The sequence below is a fragment of the Acartia tonsa genome, chromosome 5, assembly GCF_053477335.1.
Source record: "Acartia tonsa isolate MP-2025a chromosome 5, ASM5347733v1, whole genome shotgun sequence".
Taxonomy (NCBI): Eukaryota; Metazoa; Arthropoda; class Copepoda; order Calanoida; family Acartiidae; genus Acartia; species Acartia tonsa.
The window spans coordinates 43,215,913-43,230,009 of NC_137264.1; the positions used below are offsets into that span (position 1 = coordinate 43,215,913).

The following is a 14,097-nucleotide window of genomic DNA, read 5'->3' on the forward strand; positions in this document are numbered from 1 at the left end:
AATAACTTTTTAAATAATTCTATTTAGAAGGGTTGACTTCCCATTACTTCATAGGGCGAAGCCCCTAGAGGCTAGGGGCGAAGCCGCTAGTCCTATTATATAAAGTAGTCAGATTTTTTTTCTAGAACGTAAGATTTCATTGATTGATTGAGCTCAACCGCTAGTTATAGATATGAAATGGGTAAAAGTGTAACAAAGTTAATCATAAAGCAGCATCGCTACTACATATAAATAATAGAACTATTGAAAAGAAAACATATAATCTACCTAAAAAACCTTCAATACTTATTTATAGCATCGTATTACAGACAGCTAAAGGCCCGGGCTAATTGGTATTAATTCTATTATTTTTCATTTAAATACTCGTAGAAAATTTACTGTACTACAATGCTATACATGGTTTTTCAGTAAGGCTGAGAACCAGTTCTAATCCTGCGGATATTAATAGGTTTAGAAAATATTCTTGTATCTTATGGATAAATAATTAACATGCTTATTGATGAGATGAATTATTTATCTCCCAATAGTTTAGTCTTAGATAGAAATCAGTTAAAAAGCAATTTGACGGACTGACAGACCTTCGTTTAAAGTAGCTGCGTAAATAGATTGGTAACTCATTAGGTAAGTACTTCTCAAACTTTGAAATCAAATTAATTAAATTGAAATATTTAACTAATTTAATTCTGATAATTTATTAAAACTAAAAATAATTAGTGCCAGTAAAATATGTATGTTAAACAATAATAGCAAAGGATTGCTAGCAGCTGATTTTTATGATTTGTTTTTTTACAAAACTGTAAAATGTGGTGTATGTTTTTGGTTAGCCCTATTTGTTAGGATTATGGGCTATATTAAGATTTAAAAAATCAAGGATGTAAAGGCGACATTTTTCAGGGCGGCTATACCTCTAAAAATTTTCTCTTTGGCTACACATCAAAGCCAGGCCAGCCACTGCGAAAAAAAGGCAACTTTTGCTAGAGCTCTGGCTCAACATTCCTGGTCCTGCAATACTAATACTAAATCAATTTAAAAAAAAAAAAAATTTGACATTTTTAAATTCTAGTACTAAAATTCTTTGTTCACAAACAAATATTAAAGTTCTTGCCTTCAAATACACAAAAGGGAAATCCCAGGAAAAGAACACAAAATATTTAGCGGCTGAGGCTCCCCAGTTCAAAGTATATGGCAGGTTTGCATGCATTTGCAACAAAATTAATTCTTGCAGCTCAACCCCCTAACTAACTATTATACACCACTGTGGGTCAGGTTTATACTTTATTATAGATTAGTAGTTTTGTCCTTGTGTGTTCGTATGTTCATTAAGAAATCATAACCCAATTAATTACAGGTGTATTGTTGTTATTTGTAAGGCTTTATACTCTCCTGGGTACTAAATAAAAACCTATTCCTCTAAGTGCCTAGTCTAGCAAAGACCCAATACCCTTATTTTGAAAAAATTTAAAATAAGGGGGGGAGGGATATTTTAGTTTGTTTGTTCATTATTTTAGGTCAGATTAGGAAAGGTTGTATAGGGTACTGGAAAGCCCCAATGGGTTAAGGCACTGCTTGTTAAGGATAAGGCCCCAACAGGGATTAAACAGTTCATTGTGTCAAATATTTGATAAATTTGATAACAATGCACAATACCAGCCCACTGTGCAGTGCAAATTAATTAACTTAAAAACAATTTGTTCATGGTGTGAGAAGTAATTAAGCTGACAGCAAATTTGGTTTGGTTTGGCTTCACACTTGGCGCCACACTTCACTTTCTGTTTGTTTCCAACTTTTATTTTTTTTCTTTGCCCTGAAGCTATTCTCTAATTCAGTATATTGTTACATTAGAGGGATTAATAAAAGTTAGATAGTTAGATTTCAATTTTAGAATTAGAAGTTTTATAGCTAAATTTATTTTTTCGAAGGACTGCAATTTTTTCACAGAATTTTATTTGTTGAGCTGATCTTAATCTTAAACTTTTTCCTGGGGTCGGGGCGTTAAAATCTGCATTTAATGTTTTTTGTCTCTTAATTGTGCGAAAGGTAAAGTTATAAGAAATGGCACAAATATTTTTTTAAAAAAATTAGCATTCATAAAAGGTAATCTACTAGATAAATATGTTTTGTCCATCCGTCTAATATACATTTTTAGATTGAATGACTGACTTATAGATACCATAGTTCCAAAGCTTCCAAAATTATTGCTTGTGAATAAAAAATATTGTATAGTTCTTAATGCTGTGCAATAAATGGTAGCGAGACAACGTTTCTTAAAAATCAGCAATGTGACGTCATAAAAATGAAGGATAATCCATCTCTTTTTTAGGGGTTTTCTTTCCCACTTCTCCACTCATCTCCCTCATTTTTATGACGTCACATGACTGATTTTTGAGACACTTTGTCCCGCTACAATAAATGGACATGATTTTAATTCCAAATATTTAATGCCTTTTTTATTGTTTTGAAATTGTTCTTTCTTGATCAACAAAAAAGTTTGGGATTTAATTTTGAAGCATTGTAACTTCCTGAGAAAGGAAGTAAACCCAACTGTATATTAAATTATAAAACATGATAAATTATTATTTTACACACAACTTATATTTACAGTATTTCCCCTCCTCTCATCTTTATGTTTCTGTCCATTGCTTTTCTAAAGTTTTAAATGTCTGTTCGCCTGTTTCACAGCTAAATTAAAGAGTAAATAGCTTCTAAGCACCAAAACCAAGTTAAAGGTACTTTTTTTATGTTTATGGGGCTCTGTGATCAAAGGAGCAGAGAGGGGCTAGAAAAATAGCCTAAACCATTACAACCATACCAAAAAGGAGAACTCAGCCAGTTCAGCAGTTTATGAGATCTTAAGCGACACACAAAAACCTTACTAATCAAAGATTATTTACTGAATTACTCATTATGTCTGTCTCTGTGATTGGTAGTTCTATCTATTTTAGTAATGTTAGTTTCTATTCATGTATGAGCTTCGCTTCTAATAATGTTGTCTCCCTTGTTCCATTTCATTCTGAGGGAAGGCACTTGAGATAAATAATGGACTGACCCAAGGTTTTACTTTCAGCAAATCCGATAACCAACATTCCCATGGGGGCCTTTCACAACCTGGCATACCTTACCTACCTAGGTAAATATATTATTTTTCACATGAAAGATGTATTCATCTCTTGTTAAGTCTTTAAAGGTAGAGAAATTAAGGAAAATCTTTCTGCTTCAAATTATAGATGTCAAAAATTGTACCCTCCCTCTTATATCAATAGAGAGAAAAGGAAGGTCTTGGCCAAGAACAGGCGCCACCTATTACGATGCCCAGTTAGGAATAACTAATAAAATTATATTTGTTGTTGACGTTGGTTGGGAAGTTATTGTCTTTAAATCTTCACCAAAAGCTAGATATAAAAACTAGCAAAGTAAAAAGCCTTACACTAAAATTCTCCTTAATTATTTTTTTGTAATAAAATTACATTTTTCCTATTTCAGAGCTTTCAAACTGTAATCTAACCTACATAGAGTAAGTATCTTTATTTGTTCTTTCAAGACAAAGTTAAACAAAAAGATGCCTAACTTTACCTAATTACACTGCAGTCCTCTTAAACAGTAACACTATGAGTTCAGGAAAAACAGTTAGTGGAAAAAAGGGGAAAAAATTATAAAATTATTATGATTAAACAACAAATAAAAGCCATTGTTTTGAATTGAAAATTTTACAATTAAACCAAAAAATTACATCATTATAATAAGCTAGTATGAAAGGAGGAAAACATAGAGGTACAGAAGGAAAGACATATTCAATTAAAACTAGAAATAATTTTTATTCAAATTTATTTTCTTAAACCTGGACAATTGTACTGTTTGTATTGTAAGCAGTGCAGCTACTCTGTAACAAGAATATGTCTTTACAGTCTGGTATTCAATAAAAGCCTTATATAATTCGATAACTAAATTTTTTAATATAGTTTTTGAAAGTTTTTTTTTGGGGGGGGGATTCACTTGGGAGGGTGGTGGTACCCTCCCTTAAATTAGTTATTGCCTTCCTGGACATATGAGAAGCTACCCTGTAAAGGAGAACCATATCAATTCATTCAAACTAAGGTTACTTGTTTATTTCACCCACTTGGAGATTTGTAAATCTTTACTTAAATCAAGAAAATTAAATTCATATTTTACAACTTTCTATTTTCTTCTTATCCAAACATGACTGATGAAGATTTTATTTATTCAAACCTTGCCTAAATTCTTATCCAACTTTTTCAGGATAAATTTAACTCACGGAATTGAGTCATTAAAACTTTGAAATATTCCTCCAATTCTATGGAATATCTGGGTTTACTTGTTGAACCAGAAACTACATTTAAAAATATTAGGCTTTTTATACTTTACATCTTACTAGCTAAGATTGTCGACTTTACACTACGTTTTTAATAATTTTTTTTGCTGTTATTATAATTATCCGTTTAATTCAATTTTAAGTTCTAAGCTCAAGGAGGAAGAGGAGATTTGACTGTAAGTAAAGTACACTGCTAACCTGAAGTTTTATTAAAATAAATGTAGGGTACATTAATTGCATGTTGATTGGATTGTTCCATGCTAGTAGTACCTAGACTTTTCAACCAATAATTTTAATCTGTAGAAGGGGTAATTTTGTTAATCATCATTGCAGATATACATCAATTTAATATATGATCCCTGAGCTAAGCTGCATTTATAACTAGGCCAAATCTGTTTTTACTTTATTATGATTATTTAAAAAGATTTAAAAATACTCTTATTTTAGCCCAGCAGCATTTGATGGACTGAAATCATTAGAACACCTAAATTTGGCGGGAAACAAGTTGACCACGTTGCAGCTCTTTACACACCAACAACATGCATCGTCAGCTGGCATTATCTCGGCAAATCAGCTGATACAAAAGTCGTCTTCCCAACAACTGTTTCCGACCTCATTAAAGGTAATTGTTTTCTTATAATATAAGAACAATTCTCAAATACTAATTAATGAACTATATGTCACCCTTTAAAATTTCTTTATTTTTACTAAGATGAAGGGTGTGTAGGGATTGTATTCAACCCCCTTGCAAAACAAAGGAGGGTGGATACGCCCCTCTAGGTGACCATATCCAAGGGAGTTATCAAGATAAAAAAAATCCACACAGCCTTAAATTTAAGAGATGTGTTGAAAAATTTGTAAAGCTATAAAAAAAAGGCGGAAAACGAACAATGCTTTGATTGTTATCATCCTAGTTGACCTCTAATGCAATAAAAGTAACCTAATTGTCCCAAAATGCAGCACTAACATCTAATTTTAAGCAACTATTAAAAAGATAAATGTTAGAATCAGTGAAATATTGTTCCATGCAATTGTTTTTGTTCTGCTAGACAGGGATGTCAAATTATACAATTATTATAATCTAAAGTTTTTGTAATACAACTGTATGGTAGAATGAGCTGTCATTAAGCTTTTTAGTCTGAGTCAAAATATTTTTTTCAATAACTAAACCAATTTAGTTGAGCTTTTTGTAGAAGCTTACAATGGTTTTGTATTGAAATTATTGCTTCACTTAAAGTGCTTAGCTACTAAAGCAAACCATAACGTATGTTTTAAATTTAAACAAGGATGACAACATCCATAAGAAGCGAAGCACAAAAAAATCGTGGATGGGAATACGTATTAGTAATTGCTTTAGCAAGGTAGATTTCCACCCAGGGGTGGGTTACACAGAATTGTCATAATTTTAAAGGTGGTCTTTTCTTTTTAATTTTCATTTCCATTTATAAAAAATACCCCCTTCCTTTATCTTCAATTTATTTCAGAGGTAAAGCATCTTAAATTGATTTGAAATTGACAACCTCGATTTAAAAGAATGCATTCATTATATGCCAACCAGCATAATATCTCAGTTTTAAACATAAAAGGTTTTACTCAAAAAAAGCTTCATTAATTTTAAAGCTTATTATATTACTTTCTTACTTTTTTTTATGAGAAAGTGATTAAAAATTCGCAAGACAAAATTATAACTCACAAAGTACCTTCTTGAGCACTGAGAGCCCCCCCTCAGACCTCACAACATTATTTTGAAATAAATTTAAAACAAGGGAAGGGGGGTTAGGATTTTGTTTGTTTACTTATTACTTTAGGTCGGGTTAGGTTAGGTTATTGGTTACTGGGTAGCCTTGCAGGGCATCGCATGGTATTGGCTCCACAGGCCACTAGCAAAGGTTACCTATAGGAAAAATATATCTCAACCTCACCCCCCCCCCTCGATCCCCTTCTTATTCATAATATAAATAAAAAATGACAGGACGGTCATTTGTAGGAAGGCACAAAAATATCTACATAAGTTGATGAATTTTAGATAAATTTCAAAAATTCAGAATACGAATGCCAGTTTACCCTTGTTTGTATGCTTCCCAAAGACCGCACATTTTTACCAGCGTAATTTTTGAGTTAAACTTATTTATGCCTATAATAGTTTGCAAAAATAGTGTATTCCTTGGTATGTTTTAGTGTTTGTGAATGTGCATACCTAGGGAAAAAGAATTGGTAAATCTAAACTTCAATATCAAGAATAGTTATTTCTCGCATCGTATTATAAACAGCTTTCCGCGGACATAGAATGTACAATTTTAAGATTTAGACCAGTTTTTTAAGCCCTGAGATGCCAAAGGCACTGGCTAAAAAAGTGGTTTAAATCGATTGGCTGAGAACCGATTCTTATCCACCGGTTTCGAATGAATATGAGAATATTTATTGAAGTTTGTATATTGAGAAGAAATAGCTTAAAGTAAATCCAATATATTACCCGAGAAAAACAAGGGTCAAATTAAATACCTTACACTTCATCTTCAACAATATTTATTATAGGTGAAATATTTGTAGAAAAAAGTATATTTTTCAGTTTACCATTTCTTTATCTCTGGAGCAAACAACACAAAACTTTATCTGTAGTCTAATTGCACCATTTCAAAAGATTTGTAGCAAACACACAAAAAAAATCTGTGCATTTTTTGTTCATAATATTTAATCTTTTGGGTAAAATTCAACCAAACCCTACCCCGAAAAAAAAAGATTTTTCAATAATGGCAAGACTCATAACTATTATTGAAAGTTTCTTGTGGTATTTGGGTTGTTTTTTTCTTTATAAACACTTATGTCAGATAAGGCAAGGGCTGGTTGTCTATAGGTTGCTTGGCTTCTAATCATTGCAGCATGTTAGCTTTTTGATTAAAATGCTGCAGCCCTACAAGACGCATGGCAGCTGAGCCTCAAGTTTTTCCAATGAACATAAATGGGGGGATAATTTAAGGTAAACATGAAAAAAGTTCGATTTTTCCATTTAATCTTTTGTGTAATTGCAATTAGGGAAATGCAAATGGTTGTATTTAATGTTTACAGTTTTATTCAAATTTAAATTATAGTTACAACAAATAAGAACAATTGTAATAAAAAAATTAATACACTAAAAAGATAATTTTTTTTGGAGAAAATGTTTCAAAGTTTAACAACTATTTGTTTCTTATCTTAGAATGTAGTGCTGAATGACAACCCCTGGCATTGTGACTGTAACCTTGTTGACCTCTTTCTATGGAGCTTATCTTCAGGTTAGATATCTAGATGTCTGAATATCCTACTATAAATCTTGTAACTAAACCTTTGTTGACCTCTTTCTATGGATATCTAGATGTCTCACTATCTTTCTACCTATCTTGTGATCCTACTATCTAATCATGTTCAGGTTAGGATATCTATTTGGTGTCTGACTATATGACTATTTATCGTATGTCCCTAACCATTTATCTAGATTTATTTTTATCTTACTTTCTATCATTTATCAAGTTCATCTTGTGATTAGATATCTAGATGTCTATATCTATCATGTAACAATCATGTAGTCTAATTATCTATCTAAAAGTACCTAATTAACTTGAGTATATCAACTTATTTTTACAACTATCCATATATATATATATCTAGATGTACCTGATATGAGGGGGGTGGAGTGTGTTTCCCCTACTAGACTGCAGGTCAAAACATTCAAACAATTTCAATGTCAATAAAATAATTATTTTACTCTTTCCCTCTCTCTCTCTGTCTTTTTATCTATCTCTCTCGCCCTGTTTTCTTTATTTGTAAACTTTCCTAGATATTCTATTCTGTTCTGCCTCTACTGTAATTGTATTTACTTTCATTGTAAGTGTAACTATATTCCACTAGAAAGTTCAACTCTATGTGCAAATAGAACTAAGCTTATGCAAAAAAAAAACTAGATCAAAATGTCTAAAAGTTAGTAGCTTTTCTTCCTATAAACTAACATAGCTGGGTGTCAATTTAGGATAGCCAGAAAAATAGTCCAAAACCATCTTAAAAGCAATTTTCTTTTGAACAAGCTATTCTTGAAAAAAAAATCCTTATTCTTTACAATATATATTAAACAATGAAGTAAAATACATTCTGATATAGAAAATCTTTGCTACAAAAAAAAGAATGAAGATAGAATGCCAATTTCTCATATGAATTGTGAGAAAACTTTGCTGTGCAAACCCGTTTTTTTTGCATTGACAATAGACTTAACATACTTACAAGAACCTTTTATAGTTCAGTGGAAATTGTCATCAAACATAGACACACTCATTTATTGAATTGAAATTGAAACGGGCCAGTAACTACACAGGAAGTCTTACAACTACTTAGAGCTGAAATCTAACAATAACAATCTTCCAATGAACCAAAATAAATTAATTTTACTTATCTCAAGGTTATTATGGGTAGTCCAGTCCGAAGATGCAAATTTCAAATTCTTACTGATTGAAATAAGATAAATTTTATCTAGAAATAATACATTCGTTAGTTCATACTAAAAAGAAATATTACATAAATAAAAGTAGTACTGTGAAAAGAAACAGAAACAGTTATTGATTTCCAGAGTTGTTTGGCAATCAAATTTTCATGAAATTTCAGTTTTAGATTCCTTTCTATGCTAATATGATACTATCATGTAAAGACTCTAGAACCCTTCTTTGAGAGAAACCAATACACTACATATGAGAAAAAAAAGGATGGAAATGTAACTCTAAAACAAACAGAGATATTTTAGAATGGACAAAACCATAACTTTATCTACAAATAAAAAGCAGAATCTATTTCCATAAAATTAGCATTCATTCTTTGTTTTTAACTTTCATGTTGATGGAATTAAAAAATAAATGAATCCCCATTGATTACAATTTTTTTTCTCTCTTTACCATGTCAATATCTTCTTCTTTCTCTATGCTGGGTGAGTAAATATCTACACAAGTGATAAGTCATTTTGACAATTTCACTACTTAAGTTTTCTTTTAACTCTTCTCATAAACTCTCCCTTAAAGCATTGGTGTTGACAACTCCCTGTGAAACAATTTAGGAACTCCCTATTCCCATTCCTTTTTAACCCACTAAAGGCCACACCTGCTTATAACCTTTTCTTAAACTCAACTTTATAGGTATTTAAAAATTTTAAGACAGTTTTAGTATGAATCAACCAAAAACTATACTTGTATTTTATATTTTCTCAAAACAATTTTATAAGAATACTGAATGATATTATGTTAGAAATAAAATAAGTATAAGGAAAAGTTATTTTTAATGAATGGGTCAAAACTTTTGTCTAAATGGAAACTTTTTTATTAAGAATGAGAAGAGAATAATATTAGTATTTTTCTTATTTATATACATAAGAAAATAGTTTTGTAATAATAAAAAAATGCATTAGTGCATCTGAAACAAATAAATAAAAAAGTAAAATAGAAACAAACTTGATACAGATATATTATACATTGCAAGACTGACAAGCATTTTAGTTAAGAATGAAGATTCACTATAAAATCTGCAAAGATTTTCAAGAACTAAATTACTTTGAACTGGGATGAAAGAAACAATAATTAAAAAAGGTTAAATACTGCACCAGTCATTAACTATTTATCATACCCAACACTATTAGATTGGTATTTTGTATTATCCCCAAAAAAATCCTTTAAATCATTACATAATACTTCTGTTAAATAATATACATATTACGTTTCTGTGTACAATTAACATACAGTTGAACTTCTATTATTTATTAATTGAATTATTTGTCTTCATCTTTGCCATTAATTTAAAAAATAAATTTTTCTAGAAAAAAAAATAAATCTTTTTAACAGATATCTTACAGCAGTTAAGTCTAAAAAAACTCTTTAAAAATGTCCTGCTATTTACATTTAAACTTTATAAATGGAATTTTATTTATTTAAACTTCTTCATCTTACAGTCAACTTTTCTTTATATGCCCTTGCAATCTATTACTGCAGATCTTATTGCAAACTGCCAATAAAAATTTGCACCGGCACAAATAAAAAGTAAACTCAAAACTGTAAAGGAAAAAATAATGCTTTGTGTATGAAAGAAAATGGATTTATAGCTGAATGCAAGAGAGAGATATATTATAGTTCAGATTATATATGTTTTTTTTTGCAGGAAATACTTAAATTTCTAAACCATAAGCATTAGAGTTTACTTAGAGCTTTGCAATAAACTTCTCAGTTTATGAACTCATTAAATTAAATATCAAATTTTGGAGAAAAAAATTTGATAAGTTGTAATTTGTTTCATATATATAAAAATAAAGTTCTGAAAAAATAGCCTAAAAAATTATCATAGTTTTTATCAAATGCTATAATAAAAGAATATTTTGTTTGTAATGCATGACCTATAGGTAATTATAAGTAAGCATCAAGATACCCTAAAAGGATACTTTGCTTATGTTTTAAAAGTAGGACCCCTCTGATTAATATTATTCTAGTTTTTATGACTCTATTATATTTTGTTGAGAGATGATTCCTGCTGAGGTTTTATATTATTGTAAAAAAGCATGGTTGTAAATTTCAAAATGAAAGTTTAAAAAACGACCATTAAAAAGTTTAACAAATATTCATGTATCTTTTTACTCACACAAAGAATTCTTTTGTATTACTTATTCAACTCGTGTTAAGTAAAAATTTAGATTCAAGTTATTGCCTTGAAAAAAACTGAAACAAACCTATTTCAGATAAAAACTTGATGAGAAGCCTTATTACTTACCTACCTAAAATTCTTAAATACAGATTTTTGAAATGGCAACCCTGATAAAGAGAGATGGGAAATTGAGTTTTAGTTTGTTTTACTTTTTAAACTTTTTGTGGTTAACAAAACTCAAAGGTTTTAAATATTTAGAAATTAGAAACGAATGAATTTCTTAAAAAGCATTTCTAGAATTCTTTATAATATAATAGAAAACAGGTACATTTTTATAACTTAATTATCATTGTTTTTTTAGTAAACTAATTAGATGTGTGTGGTGTTGTGATAGGTATTTGTGGCCATTAAATCTAACAACTAAGAATGAATATTATGTAAGAATCACAACTCTTTAAGATGTAAAATTTGGAAGAAATGAAAGTGTGATTCTAATCATTTCTATTACATGGAAATCCACTTTAAATGTGTTTGCCGCAGTATCATTACAAATAGCATCATTTTCAGTTTTTAACTAAAAATCAACAATCTTTTTTCAATGAAAATGTTTGATAGTACAAAAATGCTGTAAAAAAATAAAAATAACCAAATAAAATTGATATAAAGTTTATACTATTATATAAAGTAACTAGCGGCTACGCCCCTAGAGGCCTCTAGTGGCACTTTGAATGTTTTTCTTATTTAAAATATCTAATTACAGAAATAATTGGTTTATGTTTCGTTGGAGTCTCTTTTTCGAGAGGGGTAATTTTTTTCTAGGGGCGATTTCTCCTGATAGGGTGGTGGTACCCTCCCCCAAAATAGTTATAAACCTTTCCGGGACTTATGAGAAACTACCCTGTTAAGGAGAACCCGATCGGTTCAGCGGTAAGCGAGATCCTTCGGTACAAACACACAGACATCCTGTTACTTTAGTATAAGGATAAGCTGTTTTTTTGTCTGAAGTTTACTATTTTAATAACTCCTATTCTGTTTGAGTTCTTCATTTTATGAAATCTTCTTTAATAGGTCTCAAGATGATTTTTAGCTATTTAATTTTTAGATTTTTGTCTTGGGGTGGTTTAAGGTTTTTTCTACTTTACTTTCACTTCGAATGCAGATCACCTAGATGCTTGGGGCGCAGAAGCTAGTACATATGTATATAAAGTATTGCAAAGTAAATTAATTTGGAAAAGAGAGAGGAAAATATATAAAAATAGAATTAGAGAGAAATAAGAGAAAAAGTGAGAAAGGGGATCATCTCTCAACACTTGCAAGGCTTCAAATAAACATGGTTTTTACATAAATATCATTAGAATTTAAATTATTTCAAACAAACACAACTTGCATTGAAAATATTTACATTATTATGCAATTTTATTTAGGTTAAATACACTATTTTATGTTATTAAAATCTAAACTTTTCCGTTTATAAAAATTAGCGAGTACTTGCTGTCTATTTGTGTGTTTGTTGAACCGGAAGATAGATAACCACTTAAGCAGTACCTTAAAATACCTACTTATTTCTAAAGGTCTCCAATGGTTCATACCTTTAAATAAGGTGGGCTGGGAATAACCTACACCACTCAAAAAAATCGTCCCCTAAAGTATATTTTTACTTTTATCCTCAGCTTAAGTTGTCAGACCTCTTTAACCCCTTCGGTATATCTCCACAGAAGTCAATATTTTGATATTTAATTATGATTCATTTTTGACTCTACTAGAATAGATGGATAGAACTTCGTTTGAAATTGTCCATTACTTTTATTATTTTTCTGTTTTTCTCTAAAATAAAAGTTTCAAGGAAAAATCTTTAATTTTAATATTAAGATTATTTTTTTATTGTCCTTTCCCTGAACCCATGATGGCTTGAGTCTATTGAACTACTTTTAATATGATGAAGGATTTATTTTGTAATTGGAAATTTGACGGATTACTCCTTTCTATACAAAATTTAAACTTATATATTTGTGAAGATGAATAATAATAAATTGAACTTGTTTTTGTTAATTTCTGAATTTTAAGCTAAAAAGAACCAAAATACGAAGAAAAAAAATTGCAACATAAAACTCTGTATAAACTGTCTACAGGCCTAGGTATCATCCAAATACACAGATAAAAAAAACTATTTAATTGGACTTTTCATTACATTTATTTCTTTTTGAACTGGTACTTCTAAATGTTTGAAATATACCTTCCATGACAAAACTAAAAGATATTAAACAGAATATTATCTAAAATACATAAGATTTAGGTAGACATTATAGATAAGCTTGTATGTATTTGTTAAAATAGTTATTTTATGGAAATTGTCTTCCTTGTTATATTTATTTATGTTTACCATGTATAATTTCCATTAGACTTCTTTCTCACACACACAAATAAGTATATGAACATTATTTGAGTAACCTAATTATCAGCACTGTGTGTAGACATTGGAATTATAAACTTTCATGGACTAATCATTGTTTAAGTAACTTATTGATAACATTTACATATTATTATTTTATTTGAGTAAATAATCATTATTTATATTAAATTGAATGAAATAAAACAAGGTGTAAATTATTTTGCTTAGAGAATTCTTAAAATCCACTTTTCTTAAAATTATTCATAGATTTTGTCCTATACATTGTTTTAGAAGAAATTTAAATGTTGTTTTGTTCCATTATTATTACATTTATTATACATGTGTTAAAGAATAAAAGCTTAGCTGTACATAATAGAACTGTGAAGGCCTTTACCAATACCAATTCTTGTTTGGTTATTGGAAAGTATCTCATCTTACATAGCAGGGGTTTCAAGTTATAGCATCATTTCAGATACTGATACATATTATCAGTATAATGGGGCGTCAATAAATTAGAATAAATTTTAAGATTTTAAGAAAACATGAATGAAATTATTTTTAAAAATTGATTTTCCATTTATATCAATCACGTTCCATCACTTTTCATCAATACCATTATTTTTCTTTTGTCTATATATTAATAAGAGTAGTTTGCATTTGATTGAAAAATTTTATTAGATACACCCTAGAATCCATATTTACACAGAATTGTATTTAAATCATCTAGGGAAAAACTTCACCA

The 14,097-nt window shown here is 29.5% G+C and overlaps 1 protein-coding gene across 5 annotated transcripts in view; it reads left to right on the top strand.

Moving 5' to 3' along the window:
• Positions 1 to 14,097, top strand: part of LOC145319582 (uncharacterized) — a 189,079-nt gene that overhangs the window by 63,672 nt on the left and 111,310 nt on the right. For all 5 annotated transcript variants that reach the window (XM_080161791.1, XM_080161789.1, XM_080161792.1 and 2 more), the window contains exons 10-14: positions 3,065 to 3,127; positions 3,481 to 3,511; positions 4,775 to 4,949; positions 7,524 to 7,599; positions 7,973 to 8,022. In XM_080161791.1, coding sequence (XP_080017917.1) covers positions 3,065 to 3,127; positions 3,481 to 3,511; positions 4,775 to 4,949; positions 7,524 to 7,599; positions 7,973 to 8,022 — 395 coding nt within the window. The remainder of the gene's footprint in view (positions 1 to 3,064; positions 3,128 to 3,480; positions 3,512 to 4,774; positions 4,950 to 7,523; positions 7,600 to 7,972; positions 8,023 to 14,097) is intronic.